We start from the raw sequence: 18,995 nt of genomic DNA, 5'->3' as shown, positions 1-18,995 counted from the left end.
AAGTATGCAGAGAGGACCACACTGCAGCCCTACGTATCTCCTGGGGAGACAAATATTGACACTCTGCCCAGGAGGTCACCTACGTTTAGACCACTTGGGACTTCTCGACCCTTACAAATATAGGCAGAGCAAATGGTCTCCTTCAGCCAATGGGAAATTGTCGCTTTCAAGGCCTTATCCCCTTTCTTTGCACTACCAAATAACACAAAAAGTTGATCTGAACAGCAAAAACTATTAGTGACTTTTCAGATACCGTAACAGAACCAAGAGTAACAGATAAGTATGAGAAAAAACAAAAGTGCGAAGCTTGCTGGGCAGACTGGATGGGCCGTTTGGTCTTCTTCTGCCGTCATTTCTATGTTTCTATAAGTAAGGGTACAAGAACCCCTTCTTACTATAGATAACAATCAAAAATTTGCAAAGGATCAGAACTGCAGGTAATGTCTTCCTTCATCTGCTGGAGTCAGAGAAATATTGAAGGATCGCAGGTGGCACATCGGGATATCAGGGGTGTGCCTTTCAGCTTTTTTCTCTGACTCCATCTGCTGGAAGGGAGACATAACCCAGCAGTCTGGACTGATCTGGGTACGTAAGGGAACATGCACATTTTCTCTCATTGTAGATACCCTGAAAACCCGACTGGCTGGGGGGTCCCTCAGGACAGGGTTGGGAACCACTGCCTTAGACCAATCTGGGAAAGCTGGCAGTTCCACGCCTGATTAACATGAAAAGAGGATACCACCTTCAGTGAAAAGGAGGGAACTGTATGCAATGTCACTCCACTATTAGACATGCGCAAAGTAGAATCCCTGCAAGACAGGGCTTGCAATTCCAAAATCCGCCTGGCCGAACAAATGACCACTAGAAACACTACCTTCAGAGTTAAGTCTTTCAATGTCGCACCACTTAATGGCTCAAAGGGAGCTTCACAGAGTACTTGAAGAACCAAGTTAGTTCCAATCCAATCATAACTTTCAGACCTGAGGAAGTAAATGCTTAATCCCCTTTAGAAACTGAATTACATCTGGATGGGAAAACTAGGCCGCACTTGTGGCCACTGTGAGGCACTCCAGCCAAACCCAACCACATGCAGGAAACAACCTTCAGCCCTCCCGGGACCCCTGAGTGAAGGAAGAAGAGCGCAAGGCACTCACTCTCTTGATCCTGCCTGCACCGACCTCAGCGCAGTCAACGGCACCCTGACCATCAAGCCTAACTGAAGTTCCTGTTTTGTCAATAAAATACTTTTTTTTTTTTTTTTTAAACAAAACTTAATACAAATAAGAACATGCAAGAATACTTCCCTTCAGGGACCAACAGGCCACAGGCAGAAACTTCAGAGGTCACGAGGGAGCCAGTCCCCTGGCTATCAGGACTGCTGGGCACCAACGGGCTAAACCAGCCAGAGGTTTCCAACCCCCCCAGCTCTACATGAGGGATGGTCCATGAAGGAGCCTAATATCTCAGGGAGTTCTGAACCCCAATTTTTTTTGTCTCACTATTTTTTTTGTTTTACTCAGACTGCAGGTTTGCACCTCTTCCATCTGCTGGAGACAGAGAAATACTGAGGGACTGCAGGTGGCACTCTCGGTTATGTAGCAGTGCCTCAAAGTTTTCGTTCTCTGCCTCCATCTGCTGGTAGGGATGTATAACCCAATTGTCTGGACTGATCGGGATATGAACAGGAATGATTTGATATGGAAGCCGAGATGACCTTCAGCAGAAACTTTGAGTGAGTTTGGAGAATCATCCTGTTGCGAAAGAACTGCATGTACAGAGGATAATGGACAAGAAGCTTGAAGTTCACAGACTCTCCTAGCTGAAGTCACTGCGACGAGGAACACCACCTTCTGTGTCAAGAACTTTACAAAAGTTGATGCCAGTGGCTCAAAGGGAGGCTTCATTAGTTGGGAAAGGACAGAATTCAGGTCCCATTGAACAGGCAGCTTTTGTACCAGAGACTTGATGTGCCATAAGACCAGGGCTTCCCAAACCTGCTCTGGGGACCCTATATTCAGTCGGGTTCAGGATATCCACAATGAATATTCATAAGATAAATTTGCATCTACTGAGTCTCCATGATATGCAAATTTATCTCATGCATATTCATTGTGGATATTCTGAAAACCCGACTGGCTGTGGGGTCCCCAGGATAGGTTTGGGAAGCCCTACCATAGACCTTTCATGAAACGAGATAGAGGATGAGTAGAGATTGGTTTGCTAGCTACTCAAGTATAGTAAGCTGCAATAGCGCTGAGGTGCACTCACACCGAAGAGTTGGCGAGACTTGAGTCAGAAAGGTGGAGCAAATATTTTAGCAGATGCTTATGGTTACAAGAAAATGGGTCCAAAGCATTTTAGTGACACCATCCGGAGTACCTATTCCATTTGAAGGCATAATTTCTTCTAATTGAAAGCTTTCAAGATGAGACTAGTATGTCCACAATCTTTCTAAGTAGGTGGAAGTCGGCGATCACCGAGTCCTCAGCATCCAAGCTGTGAAGGTTCGGATGATACAGTGTCCCCTCTTCCTGAATTAACAATGCAGGGGCTGTTCCTAGATATATGGGAGGACTGCTTGAAAGTTGTATGAAATATGCATCTGTCTGGTTCACGCCAGGGATATGAGGATCAGCCGAGCATGGACCTGAAGAACCTTTTGCAATGTTCCAACGATAAGCAGTAACTGTGGAAAAGCTTATATGAGGCTTTGTCTGCAATCGAGAAGGAAAGTGTCTTGAACTACTCTGTGATCACCTGGCAGAACTGAGCAAAATTGATTTAGTTTTGTGTTCTGTTGTGATGCTAATAGGTCCATCTATGTTAGATCCCATAAGCATAAGAGTTTGTCAGCCACTGATTGCTATAGAGACCACTCATATGGTTGCTGAACCGATCTGCTAGCGTGTTTGTGATGCCCGGCAGATAGGTGGTCTGCACAGCAACTCAATTTCTTTCTGCCCAATTCCATATTTTTAGGGCTTCCTGGCAGAGAGGTCATGATCCCATTTTCACTTGCTTGTTGACATAAAACTTGGCCACCTGGTTGTCGGTTTAAATTAGGATGCTTGTCCCCTGAAGAACATAGTAACAATAGCAGAAAAAGTCCAAAATGGTCAATCCATTCTGCCCAGCAAGTTTCTTATGTTAATAACTGCCACTCTGTGCCAGTTAGCCCCCCCAAGCCTTATGTTAAGAGCAGTATATTTATAATCAAAACCAAGCAACTGTCAAACCCATAACAAAGTTACTGCTGGCAACCGGTTTGATTTGTATTTAATGCAAGAAGATCGGTATATAAAACCCAAAAATAATAAATAAATAAATAAACATCTTTATAGTATAAGCAGCCTTCTTGATAATTCAGACAATGTTGCTTGAACGTGCTTTGCTTTTGAACTTGGCCGTAAAAGCAGTCCTCTGCTTTTTTCCTAATGTCTGCGTATCAGTATCTTGGACCATAAAAGTCATGGCCCAGCATTGGCTGTCATCTGAAGAGCGTATCCAATTGCTCTCATCTCTAGTAGACTGATTTGATAGTGTCTCTCTTGAAGAGAACATAAGAACATGCCATACTGGGTTAGACCAAGGATCCATCAAGCCCAGCATCCTGTTTCCAAGAGTGGCCAATCCAGGCCATAAGAACCTGGCAAGTACCCAAAAGCTAAGTCTATTCCATTTTACTGTTGCTAGTAATAGCAGTGGCTATTTTCTAAGTCAACTTAATTATTAGCAGGTAATGGACTTCTCCTCCAAGAACTTATCCAATACTTTTTTAAACACAGCTATATTAACTGCACTAACCACATCCTCTGGCAACAAATTCCAGAGTTTAATTGTGCATTGAGTGAAAAAGAACTTTCTCCGTTAGTTTGAAATTGCCACATGCTAACTTCGGATGCCCTGTATTCAAATGGTCCCAGTGTGCGCTCCCCACCCTTTGGTGGAGGTATTCATCACCAGTATCATTTGATAGGGGAGTAAGTGAAGAAGTGTTCCTTCCTTGAAATTTGGGGGTGCAGCTGTGATTTGCACTGGAAATAAAAGTGGTCAAGTTTATTGATCCCATTGGGAGGTAGCAGATATTAAAACAGATCAGAGGGACCACATGGATGGCTACTGTCTTGTGACCAAAGACTATGAGAAGCCTTCTGGCTAACAAGCATAGAGAAGAGAAAAAGAAAAGATTGTGGATAAGCAATGTCTTGGTGTTTGCTCAGTTGGGAGGCAAGTATTTTTTTTCCTGCAGTGAATTTATCCAAGCCCCAATGAATTTGAGTTTCTAAGTGGACTCCATGTTTTATTTCTTGAAGTTGACTAGAAGATCTAAGTGGTATAGAAGACCTTTGGTCAAGCTCAGGAAGCAGAACACTTCATCTCATGATTTTGGTGCGATGAACCAATCATCCAGGTAGGGGAAGACTTGTATTAGCTGGTGAGGAAAATTAGTTGCCACTATTGCAAGGCATTTTGTAAAGATCCTTGAGAATGATGAGGCCAAACAGGAGTACTTTGTACTGGTAGTGGCAAAAAGCTACCTGGAAGTGAAGATAGTATCAATATGAAGGGTGGATGGGTATGTGAGCATATACATCCTTTAGAGCCAAGGCGCACATCCATTCGTCCTACTATATGTAAAGAAGGATAGTACTCAGGAGTTCATTTTGGAACACTGAATTAAGACCCCAATGAAGACGTAGCTAACTGAGGAGGGACCCTCAGTCATCTTGGAGTTGAATACTACTGGTGTACCTCATATATGCTGGACTCTTCTGCAGGTGACTGCCATGGGCTAGAACCACCTAGCAGGGTTTCTAATGAAGTACCTAGCCAAACTGGAGATACTAAGAATCTCCTTCTTATGGGAGTAGATCTGATATCCAGGAAAAAAAAAAAGGTTGAAAAAGTACTCTCCTTTTTAGCCACCACAGAGGTAAAGAAATCCTTCATCAACTGTGTTATTTGGTCAATGGGCTGATATGCCCTTTATTCTAGCATAGGTGGTGGAACATCCTCTTCTAATACAAGTATGGAATCCTGCACACCTTCTGGGCTCTGCAAAATTTGAAGTGGAGATGTGAGAGATACCAGACAGCAAATAAGATCTAAAGTCTCCAGGCACAGGCTTTATTCCATTAATTTGTTGGTGTATGGGCTCTAGTAATTTGTGAGAGTAGAGGTATTGTATCCCCCTCTGCTCCCATTAAAGTCTTGTGTAAGCCAACATACAGCTGTGTTGGAAGGATTGAAGTATAACTTGGTTTCCTGATGGTATGATGTAGAGGAGCGATGTGATTCATGATCTGGGGCTTGAAGCATTGAGTGCATCGATTTTCAAGCCAATGGCATTAATAGTGTCGACAGCATCAATGCACTGATCTTGATGGTGCTGATGCACCCATAACTTGGTGCTTTTTTTGCCCGACTGCAATGGCAGCTCCACAAGGTGGCGCCTCTTCTTTTTGAGCATGATACTTACTTGACTCCAAGGATTCATCCTGTCCCGCTGACAGTGGAGATATATTGAGGAGCTCCTACTCAACTCAATTCTTGGAGAGGTAGACAAGGCTGCACTTTGGAGGACTGATTGAGACTTCTAAGAGACTCATGCAGGTCTTCCACTTTCCAGGTGCTGGATTTCTGAGAATGCAGACAGCCGTCTGCAGGTGTAACAACTGACCTGGTTGTGGTCTGGGTTCAAGGCGCAGTTCTTGCCCATCGACATTCTCCTCCCACAGACACAGTCTTTGAATTCCCTGACTGTGGATTTCTTCTTCTCTGTATAATGTGAGGAAATAATATGTTTATTCCTTCTTTCTTATTTTTTTGGTTGCACTGAAAAGTGCTGTTTGGGGGCTGAGGAGGCAACGAGTCAGCTTTAAAGACAAAAGTATTGAGATTTACAGAAAAAAAAACAAACAGAAAGAGGTAGAGGTACAAGTCCATGTTTGTGATCGGATGAAAGATAACAGCTGCATGGTAATTCCTGTATATGATTTTATTTATTTATTTATTTAAATCTTTTTCTATACCGTCATTAAGGTGGGTACCGTCACAACGGTTTACATAAAGGCACATAAAAGTAATGATCAGCAGAGCAAAAGCTCTACTAGCTGAGAGACAGAGGTCCATTCAGTGGCGAAGGATGATGTTACCCTCATAACATGGCTAATTCAGCCCTGCTTATCGACGGAAAATAGAGTACCAAGCTAAAAAAGAACAGACGTTATATTAAATTATTATAGTAGTTGCATCTCCTGTGGGTTTGAGGAAGAAATGCGGGAAACAGTCAAATATTTTGAAAAGATACAAAAAATTTGAGAGAAGGCGAGAGAGAGAGACAAGCATTGGTTAGTAGAAAGAAAATTCTACATCATGAGATCACAGTCTATGGCTGAAAGACAAACTAAATAGGCCATTAGATCTTTATCTGGCATCACGTTTCTATGTTTCTAAAGACTCAGGAATAATATTAGGAAACATTTTCTCCTAGTGAGGGCAATGGTTGCATCCAGAAAAAAAGTATTGGAATTTAAGAAAGCCTGGGATAAGCACAGAGGATCCTTAGCTGTTAGGGGAGTGAGAGGTAAAGTCTGGGATAAGCACAGAGGATCCTTATCTGTGAGGGAGTGAGGGATAAAGCCTGGGAAAAGCACAGAGGATCCTTAGCTGTGAGGGAGTGAGGGGTAAAGCCTGGGATAAGCACAGAGGATCCTTAGCTGTGCGGGAGTGAGGGGTAAAGCCTGGGATAAGCACAGAGGATCCTTAGCTGTGGGGAGAGTGAGGGGTAAAGCCTGGGATAAGCACAGAGGATCCTTATCTGTGGGGGAGTGAGGGGTAAAGCCTGGGATAAGCACAGATGATCCTTAGCTGTGAGGGAGTGAGGAGTAAAGCCTGGGATAAGCACAGAGGATCCTTATCTGTGAGGGAGTGAGGGGTAAAGCCTGGGATAAGCACAGAGGATCCTTAGCTGTGGGAGAAGGGAGGGGTAAAGCCTGGGATAAGCACAGAGGATCCTTAGCTGTGGGGCAGTGAGGGATAAAGCCTGGGATAAGCACAGAGGATCCTTAGCTGTGAGGGAGTGAGGGGTAAAGCCTGGGATAAGCACAGAGGATCCTTAGCTGTGGGGGAGGGAAAGGTAAAGCCTATGACAGGCGCGGATGATTCTTCACAATGGGGAAATCAGAGGAGGCAGAGACCAATTCGAGTCTGCAGTAGTGCACAGGTAGGGAATGTGGACAGACAAGATGGGTCTTGCAGCAAATTTCTCCATTTTTACAGTGTTTCCCACTGTCTGAATAGTCTTGCGATCGCTGACTCTTCAGAGCTGCAACACTGGCCTCTTGACACACTGGGATGCCTGTGATGTTGATTGGAGTTTAATACAGCAGAATATTTAGAAATATAAACATTGCAAGAGTGAATGGAGGAAGATTTCAGAAACAGTACAGTAAGGTGAAATCGGAGCTCCTTGCATATTCTAGCAAAACATGGCAATCATGCCTTATCTGGGTGCCTCTTATTGCTTAAGAGTGTAACCTCATGCAAGGCAGAACAAACCAACTCACTCAAACCTGTGCAAACTAACATTGTCACATAATAAAAGGTACGTCATGCCAAAGTTAGGTGCTTCCCGAAGGGGTGTGGATGTGTTTGTACATGGTTTTACCTACCTGTGTGAGTCCTGCGGTGAATAGCCAGAAAATGGTTATATTTAAACACTTTGCCACAATCCTTGCACTGTGCCTCCATGCCCAGCCGCCTCTTCCTTTCCTCTCCTCTCTTGCCTTTTTCTCGTTTGTCCTCATCCCCTGATAACTTATAGTCTCTCAGTCTTATAGACCTCTGGAGCCTCCGCTGGCTGCAGCGGCTCCTGCTGCCTCCTCCTCTCTGAGGTCCACAGCTGTTTATCTCCGGGGCCAAGGGATATGGGAAAGTCCCTGAGCCACTCGTCTTGTCAGACTTGTCCTCTCTGTCCCTTACACGGCCATTGGAGATCCCTCCTTCTGTGGCACCTTCTTCCCCTCGGCGTTCCTTTGGCTGCATGCATTCCACAGAAATTGCTGCCACTTTTTGCTCGCAGCCAGGCAAATACTTCCTTGGCCGTCCCCGCTTCCGCTTTGGCAGATCTCCTGTGGCGGTGGCAGCGGCTGCATCCTTGCATCCAGCCCTCGGATCCTTGGGGCCATGCTTGCTCTGGTAATCTGCATAGGCCTTCACCAGGTCATTCACCTTCAAGAGCTGAGCGGTGGCCACAATCTGCTCTGTGGTCTTCTGGTCCACATGGAGGTGGCCCGTGTAGATGAAGCCCAGCAGGGCCCCGAAAACGTCAGCCACCATCCCTTCCAGCATGTAGATAGACTGGCCCACCTCACCCTCCTCAGCGAACATCATGGAGAAGTACTCACTGGTGGCAGCCAGCAGGGCCTTGTGTGCCCGGAACTGCACATTCTCCACGATCAGCGTGATATCACACAGGAAGTCCTTGCGCCTCTGCTCCTCAAAGTTTGCCAGCACGGTGTCACGGTGGACCCCGGAGTGAATGAGGACAGGTTTCTCTGCTGCCAGGGGAGGGGCTGCTTCTGCCATTCTTCAGAGAGTCAGACGGGGCAAACCTAGCAAGAAGGAAAGAAAAGAAAAGAAAAGAAAAATCTCACTTCCACTGGAATATGAACTGTTTCATCTGTTTTACACTCAGCATCAGTAAGTGCTCAAATCACACATTTACCCAAGGTTCATGCTTTAGTTTTTCACAAATGTTGAAAGAGATAGCATCAAATTTAATTAGCAACTTGGTCTGTTTAATAGGCCACAAGTGCAGTAATAGCTACAAGTCCTAGAGGAAACACAGGTGCCCACATAGCCGGATCTGTCTGGCATGATGCAGAGATAGAATTAAATAGCAGCTGGGTCTGCCTAGAAGGCTACCAGTCCAGTAAATCCTTGAAATCCTAGTGGAAATGCCAGGTCTCTAACAGGCTACACGCTCCTTGTGTTGACCGGATTGTTGTTGGTGGGGGCGCCATCTGAAAGACCACGGGAACCTAGCAGGCCAGACATTCATGTAACCACTGCACCAGTATTGGTGACTGTTTGGATTAGCAGCTTCCAAAGGGAAAGGAAAATTGGTTCTTACCTGCTAATTTTCGCTCCTGTAGTACCAAGGATCAGTCCAGACCGCTGGGTTCTGTCTCCGTTCCAGCAGATTGCGTCAGAGAAAAAAAACTGAAAGGCATCCCCTCTTACACTGGTGTGCACCTGCGATTCTTCAATATAACCCATACCATAGCAGAATGAAAAATATCATAACCTTTAACATAAGAACCAATGGCTGTATCAAACCACTTAAGAAAAAAGGAAACTGCATAATGTGGAACTTATGTACATGGAGGGAGCATGTCTATAAGCAACCTGAATGTTACCTCATTGAGAATATTCTGCAAAAGGAAAACGATACCAAGTGGACTCTCCAGACTCCAAGGGCAGGCGCCTGGACTGATCCTTGGTACTACAGGAACGAAAATTAGCAGGTAAGAACCAATTTTCCTTTCCCTGTATGTACCAGGATCAGTCCAGACCACTGGGATGTACCCAAGCTACCCTAAATGGGGTGGGACCTGGAGAGTCCCGCTCGGAGAACACTGCTGCTGAAGCAGTTGACATCCGGATCCCGGATGTCCAAACGGTAATGCTTCGCAAAGATGATGTGGTGAGACAAATTGACTTTCCGCCCAAGACGCCGCCTGAGACCTGATTGAATGTGCCCTTAAACCATCCAGTACTGAATGCCCAAGCCCGATGTAAGTCGAGGATATGTCCTCCTTCAGCCACCTGGCAATGGTAGCCTTAGAAGCTTTCTGTCCCTTCTTCAGGCCACACAATAAGACAAACAGGTGATCAGACATTCGAAAGGCATTGGTAACCTCCAGATAGCGAAGTAGGATCCACTTCACATCCAACCTATGTAATTCGCGAGCCTGAGGCAAATTGCGATCCAAATGAGTAAACGTAGGTAACTCTGATTCAAATGAAACCCCGAGACTACCTTCGGCAGAAAGGAGGGTACTGTTCGAAGGGAAATTCCAGAGTCCAAAATCCGGAGAAAGGGCTCCCGACAGGACAACGCTTGAAGCTCCGATATGCGTCTAGCTGACGTGTTAGCCACCAAGAAAATTGCCTTGAGAGTCAGGTCTTTCAAGGTAACCTGCTTAATAGGCTCGAAGGGAAGACCGCACAAGCCTCGGAGAACCAGGTTCAAACTCCACGAAGGACAGACCTGACTAACCGGAGGATGCAGATGCTTCGCGCCCTTCAAAAAACGTGACATATCCGGATGAGTTGCAAGGGAGATGCAGTCAATCTTTCCTCGCAAACATCCAAGGGACGCCACCTGCACCCGAAGAGAACTGCACGCTAACCCTTTCTTCAGTCCCTCCTGCAAGAACGCTAGAATATGTACAACGGAGCACACCGCGGGGACACATTCACCCCGCTACACAAGGTGTCAAAAACCTTCCAGACTCGAACATAAGCAAGAGAAGTGGATTTCTTGCGTGCCTGCAGGAGGGTTGAAATAACTGTATCAGGGTAGCCTCTTTTCCTCAACTGCCACCTCTCATAAGCCAGGCCGCTAGACAAAAGTGATCCACTTGATCGAAAAATACTGGACCTTGTCGAAGAAGATTCGGTAGATGATGGAGTCGAAGCGGGCCGTCGACTGCCAGATTGATCAGATCTGCAAACCACGGGTACCGCAGCCATTCCAGCACTTCGAGGATAACTGGCCCCGTGTGCATCCTATGCGCCTTAGAACCTTGCCCACTAAGGGCCAGGGAGGAAACACATAAAGCAGGATATCGCAAGGCCAAGGGAGGATGAGGGCATCAACCCCTTCCGACCCGTGCTCCCTTCAGTGACTGAAAAACCGAGCCGCCTTTGCATTTCTCTGGGTCACCATCAAGTCCAGGTGAGGCACACCCCACCAACGAGCCAGGAGGCCCATGGCTTCCTCGGACAACTCCCACTCTCCGGCATCCAGACGCTGATGACTGAGAAAATCCACCTGAATGTTGTCGACTCCAGCTATTTGAGAAGCCGCCAGACGGACTAAATGGCGCTCCGCCCAAACCATCAGACGATCGGCCTCTGCGGCTATGGGACAACTCTTGGTACCTCCTTGCTGATTGATGTAAGCCACCGCTGACGCAATATCTGACAACACCCGCACCAACCGACGGAGAGCCAAAGGAAGAAAACGGTGCAACGCCAGATGCACTGCCCTGGTTTCCAAGCAATTGATGGACCATTTCACCTGTTTCCCCGACCAACTGCCCTGCGCTGCCTGAGATTAAAAAACCACTCCCCAACCGGAGAGGCTGGCATCCGTCATCACTATCACCCACTGAAGTTCCTCCAGGTCCATACCGCGCTGCAAGTGGGCTGGAACCAACCACCACTGGAGACTAGAGTGGGCAGATTCCAAAGGCGGCAATCTGATCTGGAACTCTTCCGACTTTAGATCCCAACGAGAAAGCAACGCTCTTTGCAAAGGCCTCATATGGGTGAAGACCCAAGGGACTAGTTCCAGAGTAGACGCCATAGAACCAAGCACCTGCAAGTAATCCCACACTCGTGGTAACGGTAGGGATAATAGCCAACGAACCTGCGCCACCAGCTTGGTGGCCCGCTCCTCTGTAAGGAAGACCTTGCCTATCGTCGTATCGAACCGAGCCCAGAGGAAGTTCAGAACCTGGGCTGGAATCAACCGACTCTTCATATAATTGACGATCCACCCGAGAGATTGTAGCTGGCGGAGCACTGACTGAAGCGCCGCTTTGCACAGCTCCTCTGACTTCACCCAGATCAGCCAATCGTCCAGGTAGGGATGTACCAAAATTCCCTCCTTCCATAGCTCCGTCGCTACAACCACCATCACCTTTGTGAATACGTGGGGAGCTGTGGCCAATCTGAACGGAAGGGCCTGGAACTGGTAATGCTCACCTAAAATCATGAACCTGAGGTACTGGCGATACCGCTCGTTGATCCCTACGTGAAGGTAGGGCTCTGTCAAGTCTAAAGAAGCCAAAAATTTGCCCAAATGGACAGCCGCAATGACCAAGCGGAGGGTCTCCATGCGAAAACGAGGCACCCGGAGTGCCTTGTTCACCTTCTTGAGATCCAAAATTGGGCGGAAGGAGCCCTCCTTCTTGGGGACCACGAAATATATGGAATATCTGCCGGTTCCGATCTCCACCTGAGGGGACCGGGACAATGGCCCCCAGGGCTGCCAGCCGATGAAGAGTCTGAGTTACCGCCACTTGCTTAGCGTGAGACCCGCAGGGCGACATCAAAAACAGGGCCCGCAGTGGGTAAAGCAAAATTCCAATCATAACCGTGTTTGATGATGCCTAGCACCCACTGGTCCGACGTAATCTTGACCCATTCCTCGAGAGAGAGAGAGGCGGCCGCCTATCACAGGGACCGAGGAGTGGGCCAGCACACCTTCATTGTGAGGACTTACCCCCATCCCGGGGAGGCCTGCGGCCCCAAAAGGAAGAAGGCCAAGCCTGCAATCTCTGCGACAGCTGTCGGGATGTATAGGAAGAAGAGAAGGCCCTGCCCTGACGAAACCGGCATTGGCCCCTGAACCTAGGGCGAGCTGAACCAAAGGTCCTAGGAGTTCTAGGCTTGTCCACCGGTAACTTGTACACTTTGTTTTCGCCTAGGGACTTAATAAGGGCCTCCAGGTCCTCTCCGAACAAGAATTTCCCCTTAAATGGGAGGCTGCCCAACTGAGTTTTGGAGAAAACATCGGCCGACCAGTTGAGTAGCCACAGGAGCCTTCTGGCTGAAACCGCAGACGCCATATTGCGCGCTGTATAAGCCACTGCTGCCTCCATATTATCAGCTTGCTCAGCTTCCGCTGGAGGCAACTGCTGCGTGGTAAGCATCTGCTGTACACATCTAAGGGTCGCCCTTTGCATGAGGCTACTGCATACCGCCGCCCGAACGCATAAAGCCGAGACCTCAAAGATGCGCTTGAGAAGGATCTCCAGTTTCCGATCCTGATGTTCCATAAGAGCGGTCGCCCCTGCCACCGGGATGGTCATCTGTTTGGTGACAGCTGAGACTGCCGCGTCCACTTTGGGCACTTTAAGGACTGCCAAGGCGTCGCCCGGTAAAGGGTAGAGCTTTTCCATAGCACTTCCCACCCAGAGGCTGGCCTCGGGAGTCTCCCACTCCCGTGTCACCAGCTGCATCAACATCGGGTTAAACAGAAAAGCCTTTGGAGGAGCTTTAAGTCCTGAGAAAACCGGATCCCCTTTGGAGACCTCAGTGCTAGTTGCGGTGCCTCAATATCCAGCCTCTCCAGCACTTTGGGAATCAGATGCTCCAGCTCTTCCTTCTGAAACAGCTTAAGAACCCTGGGATCATTCCCCTCCACTGGGACAGCCTCATCAACGTCCCCGTCTCCATTCCCAAGGAGAAGGTCCTGCGCCCCAGGACCTGGTGGATTTGGAGCTGAAAACCCTGAGGGATTAATGGCGTTCCGGCTAGACTGCCCCCTAGAGGTATCCAACCTCCCTGATGGCCTGGGGACCTTGGGTGGAGGAGGTACCGGCTCCTACAACTCAGCTTCCACTTCTAAAAAAGCTTTGTACATTAGAAGCACAAACATAGAAGAAAAGGACTGCTGTCTCTTTAAGGCCCCCCTCCCCCCCCCCCCCCCCCCCCCCCCCGGGGAAGGGGCCGTATCAGGAGTAGAGGCAGGCCCTAGGTTGGCAGGCCGCACTGGGCTCAAATTAGGAGGCGACAGTGTAGGAGGGATCTCCCCTCCCCCTGCAGCCAGCTCCTCTTCCTCCCCTCGTGGGGAAGGCCAAATGATCGCCATTCCCGCATTAGACAGGGACGGCCCGGCCTGAGCGTGGCGGGAGTGCAACCCTGCATCCGCCCCTCGAGAACGTGCTGACAGGCTTCCTCTGGCACTCCCCGATGGTCCTTCACCACCGGGGAGACATCTAGCGCAGAGGCCATCGCGGGAGAGCACGAGGCACCCCGCGGTATGGCAGAAGGTAAGGTCAGCAATCCGGCACCAAAAATACCCCTCCGGAGCCCCCGGAACCTGCACGGCAAGAATTTTTTTTTTTTTAAACGCTCTCAACCAGGGGGAAAACTGGCATCCCTGGGACCACCAACACTGCAGGCCACACCCGAGGAATGCGTACATCTCAGGATGAAAGGAGGAGAGGGACCGGCCCACCGGTGAATCTCCCCACTTACCAGTCAGCGGGGCTCCGGGACTGCGGATTCGGGGCATCCCACCCCAGCCGAGCCTCTACCAAGGTGACTTGGGAGGCATATCCAACTTCAGCAAAGAACAAAAGTAACTAATTTTAACTTTTTTTAAAATTAGCTTGATGTAGCCAAGGAATCCTTCAGAAAGAACAGGCTTTCTGGTAAATTTAAGTCTTTAACTAACCATTAATAAAGCCTTAACTCACCATTAACAGACTCTCAGACTTTACCTCAACACGGTAAAATAACAACACTGTAAAACACCATAACCTAGCAAATACCAAAAATTTTGTAAATTTTGTTCGTTCTATTAAACTTCCTATCGCCTTTTCTGCTTCCAGTTGTGTATTTCCCTGTTTTATTGTAACTGCAACGTTTTTTAGTTCAACACCTTTTAATGTTTTTTATTGTATCTTCTTTTGACACCCCTTTGTTAATTGTAAACCTATCGCGAATGCCGGTATAGAAAAACACAAATAAATAAATAAATAAAGTCAAGAAACCCCTTTCTTTTCTTTTTTTTTACAGGATCAGGACCACATGGTTCTGTCACCCTCATCTGCTAGAGTCAGAGAAAATACTGAAGGATCGCAGGTGGCACACCAGTGTAAGAGGGGGTGCCTTTCAGTTTTTTTCTCTGACTCCATCTGCTGGAAGGGAGACACAACCCAGCGGTCTGGACTGATCCTGGTACGCACAGGGAAATCTATTTTTAAAAATCTTCAATAGTTCATTGCTGGCATAGCAATTTCTCAAGCTGAAAGATTTCCAACGTTCATTTTTTGCCATAGCTCTGCATCAGGACCTGTTCCTTCTGTCCATTTGATAAGTACACATTTCCTAGCTTAATTGACTTGGCCAGCCTTCTCCCTACTACCACTCTTATGAAGCGGGACCACCACCACCGCGGCACCGATCCTGAATCCAGGGATCTATTGAACATCCATTCAGCGGAGCTGCCAGCACTTCCCTTGGCCTTGTTCACTTTCAGTTTGCTAGCTCCACCCAAATACTCTCCTCTGTAATTTATTTATTATTTATTTATTAATTATTTTTTTATATACCGACATTCGATCTCAATTGAGATATCACACCGGTTTACATTCATCCACCCCACCCCCATCATTACTCTTGCCAACCAGCAATGATCCTTCCCCAAGGTCTTCCTTACTGTACCACTGAGATGAGTTTTTGCTTAATATTTCTGCTATTTCTTCATCTCTCTCCACAGCTTGCTCCTTATTGCTTTTCAGCCTTACAATATAAGTCAGGGCCTCTCTCGTTTCTCTGATGTTTTGTCACCTTGCTTTCCCTCGTTGGTGATCCTCTCTTCCAGTTGAAGTTTTGCTATCCTCATTTCTTTCAGCCTCTCTGGATGTTCTTCCCCGTCTTCCTTTGCACTTTTTGAATGCTGATCTTTTTGCCTTTCTTTTGTTAGCCATTGCTTTGGAGAACTACATTGGTTTCCCTTTCCTCTTACTTTTATTTACTTTTCTTACATAAAGATTTGTTGCTGTTGTTATAGCTCCTTTGGTCCACTGTTCTTCCACTTGGCCCATCTTTGTCTTGGTGAACAAAGTTGAATCGGGGAGAGCACTAGACATAGTGCGTGGATTTCAGCAAGGCCTTTCATACGGTTTCGCATAGATAACTTAGAAATAAATTGGGCGCCCTTGATATGGATCCTAGAGTGAGTGAGTGAGTGACTGGTTTAGAAACTGGTGGAGAGTGAGGCAATAAAATATAGTGATAAACGGAGCTCACTCGGAGGAGAAAGGCATTACAAGAGCTGTGCTGCAGGAATCAGTTTTTGAACTGGGGTTTTTTTTTCAGCATTTCCATAAGCATAATGCAGGAGGATTGTAGGAAGAGGTTTGTCTTTTTTGCAGATGATACCAAAATCTGCAACAGGGTGGACACCCAAAAAGTGTGGAAACCACAAAGAGGGAGGAATGGTCTGCAGTCTGGTAGCTAATATTTAATGCTAAAAAACATGGAGTCATGTGTTTGGGCTGCAGAAACCCAAGGGAATTTGTTAGTATAGGGAATTAAATTCTTCTATGCACAAATCAAGAGCGGGATCTGGGGATGATCGTATCTGATAACCTGGAGATGGCCAAAAAGCTGGATAAGGTGACAGCAAAAGTCGGAGAGGAATGGTCAGCAGAAAAAGGGAGAACTAACTTTTGGAGCTAGCCAGACAAAACCTAAGATTTGAATATTTCCCTCCATGCTCCAGCTACATTTTGCCTGGGCAAATCGCGGACTGCACAAAATTTACCCAGGTAAAAAGCAGAGGCATTCCTGGTGCACCGGGGCTCCTGGTGCACTGGGTTGTTCCCAGGAACAAAGTTTTACTGAATTCGAGCAGCACCGAGTAAATCTGCTTGACGAAATACAAATTACTGGATAACTTTATTCAGGTATATTCAGTGGAAAACGGATCCTGGTAAATTCTGCCTATAAGTTTCCACCTGCTGGCTTACTCAATAGGGACCTCTAAATGTATTCTTTTCTTGGGGTGGGAGAGGGGGCTAAGAATGTGGATGTGTTATGATGGAAAAAGATCCATATGTCCCAACCATAAAGCGGTGTAAAAAACCAAAGTGATAGGGCCTACGTCTGCCAAACCTCAGACTGTAGGCCCTGCAGAGGGGGAAATCTCCATGAAAGAGAGCAGAGCCTCCCCCTGTCACGGGCATCTGGGCTTGGCAATCAGGGCTGCCCCCAAAGGGAGAGGCAGTGTGGAGACATGGTAGCAAGGTCAGGAGCTGGATAATCTCCAGGAGAAACCCAAGCAGGACACTGGAGACTGAACTGGGAAGAAGGAAGCTTTATGTGCAGGAGTGCTGAGCATAAACACAAGTGCAGAAATCAGGAAACAAATGGATAGCCCTTCCACGGGGCAGATGCCAAGATGAATGATGAGCCAGCAGACCTCCTGGAAAAGCCAGCAGACTCCACAGCTCTGTGGCAGGTTCAGGGCCCAGAAATCCTAGGGTCACGGCTTCAAATCCCATTGACCCTGACACCCCCAAGCCAATCCAAGCACCTCATCTTGAGCCTTAGGAAAAAAAATACTAGGAACTGACTATCTGTAGTTAATCAGCCATTTACACATCTCAAGGTGCCACAGCCCATGTGATGCAGCTACTTTTCAGCTTCATGTTTACTGTATGATCTTTCTCCTTTTTCTAAAAAATGTCCAATTGCCCTTGGACAAGAGAGTTGTGGGAACTGAAGGCCAAGTTAATCTTGTGCATAAAACAATTAATGCCACAGGTTGTGGACAGAAGAATCATAAGAAGATACTGGTGCTGAGAAAAGGTGGGGGACTCCAGTTTATATTTACAGATTTCACCACTCTCTAGACGAGTCCCGCCTATTGTGCAGCCAGAATACGAGGCCCAGTGGAGGACGGGAATGTTGCAGATACAATATGCAAAAGCAACCCCAGAGCCAAAAAGAACTGATCGGGAAAGGAAAAAAAACCCACCTCAAACACAAAAAAGGAAATTTAGAAACAACGAAAAGAAAGAATGTTAGCACCCCATGTCAACGCAGCTCTCAATGAGTCCCTGCAGCATTCCAGAGGACCTGTTACTGCGGACCAAATGGTGGCACCACTGATGGCATCAGAGTTTGCTTGTCACATTGGTATTTGTGCATTTGATGTCATCAACACACAACAATTTCATTCTAAGGGAAACTTACTGGTGCAGGCCGATTCTGATTTTAAAAATTAAAAAGATGATGATGATTGCACAATAATAATAATCATAATAATAATAATAATAGTCCAAGTGAGGAGGTAATCACATTTAGAGAAGTTGTAATCTGTGTCCCTGGTTACTCACAGCTCTCATTTCGTACAGCACCAGCTTCGGAACAGTGGCTGGCATTGTGGCAGGGCTGCTCTTCACCGGCCCCGGGACAGCGCTAGACTTCAGCACCAAGACCAAGCACTAAAATAAAAACATACTGTTAAGCTTATCTGGTAGGTAAAATACCATCACTTACAAAACAGAATACAAACTGTGTTTCCTTCTTCTGACAGGTGAGAAAGGAGCAGGTATAACTGAGCAACACAAAGCTGATAAACCTAATGGATATTCCTTATCCAGCATTATCAATGTAGACAGAGCTGTATGAGAAAATTCACATCAGGACAATGTCCATGTCCCAAAGAGCTTATTGAGAAACCACTACTTACTTGATAATTTCCTTTTCCTTAGACCAGACAGATGAATTCAGGACCAGTGGGTTATGCACCTCTACCAGCAGATAGAGACGGAGCAAAGCTGACATTACGGTATATATACTCCTGCAATGACACCATCCTGCCAGTTTTCTCTTCAAAAGCAACTATGGACAGACTAGCAAAAAACTTGATTAAAAACAGTCAACCATTACTGTACTCAACCAACAAGAAACACTAAACTCAAGCAAGGAATGTATGTACCCCAATCTAGAGACTGGATGAACACTTACCAGTAATCTCCTGGAACGGCCCCACAGGAGGTCTATCGACCCAATCATTCGGCAGCTGAGGGCGGGAAGCTGAGTCCATCTATCTACACTAATGAAAACGAAATTTTCAGGTAAGCAGTAACTTCTCCATTTCCTAGCATGTAGACAGATGGACTCAGGACCAGTGGGATGTACCAAAGCTACTCCTGAGTAGGGCAGGAGGCTGCCCG

General features: G+C 46.9%; 1 protein-coding gene across 3 annotated transcripts in view; it reads right to left on the bottom strand.

Annotated features, from left to right (window-relative positions):
- ZBTB24 (zinc finger and BTB domain containing 24) overlaps nt 1-18,995 on the bottom strand; it is a 65,749-nt gene that overhangs the window by 33,058 nt on the left and 13,696 nt on the right. For all 3 annotated transcript variants that reach the window (XM_029595290.1, XM_029595291.1, XM_029595292.1), the window contains exons 2-3: nt 18,153-18,260; nt 7,674-8,615 (exon numbers count right to left, since the gene is read on the bottom strand). In XM_029595290.1, the coding sequence (XP_029451150.1) occupies nt 7,674-8,589 (916 nt within the window). In that variant the 5' untranslated portion in view covers nt 8,590-8,615; nt 18,153-18,260. The remainder of the gene's footprint in view (nt 1-7,673; nt 8,616-18,152; nt 18,261-18,995) is intronic.

The sequence above is a fragment of the Rhinatrema bivittatum genome, chromosome 3, assembly GCF_901001135.1.
Source record: "Rhinatrema bivittatum chromosome 3, aRhiBiv1.1, whole genome shotgun sequence".
Classification (NCBI taxonomy): Eukaryota; Metazoa; Chordata; class Amphibia; order Gymnophiona; family Rhinatrematidae; genus Rhinatrema; species Rhinatrema bivittatum.
The sequence above is the reverse complement of the archived record's forward strand: the minus strand, read 5'-3'. Positions and strand labels throughout refer to the sequence as shown.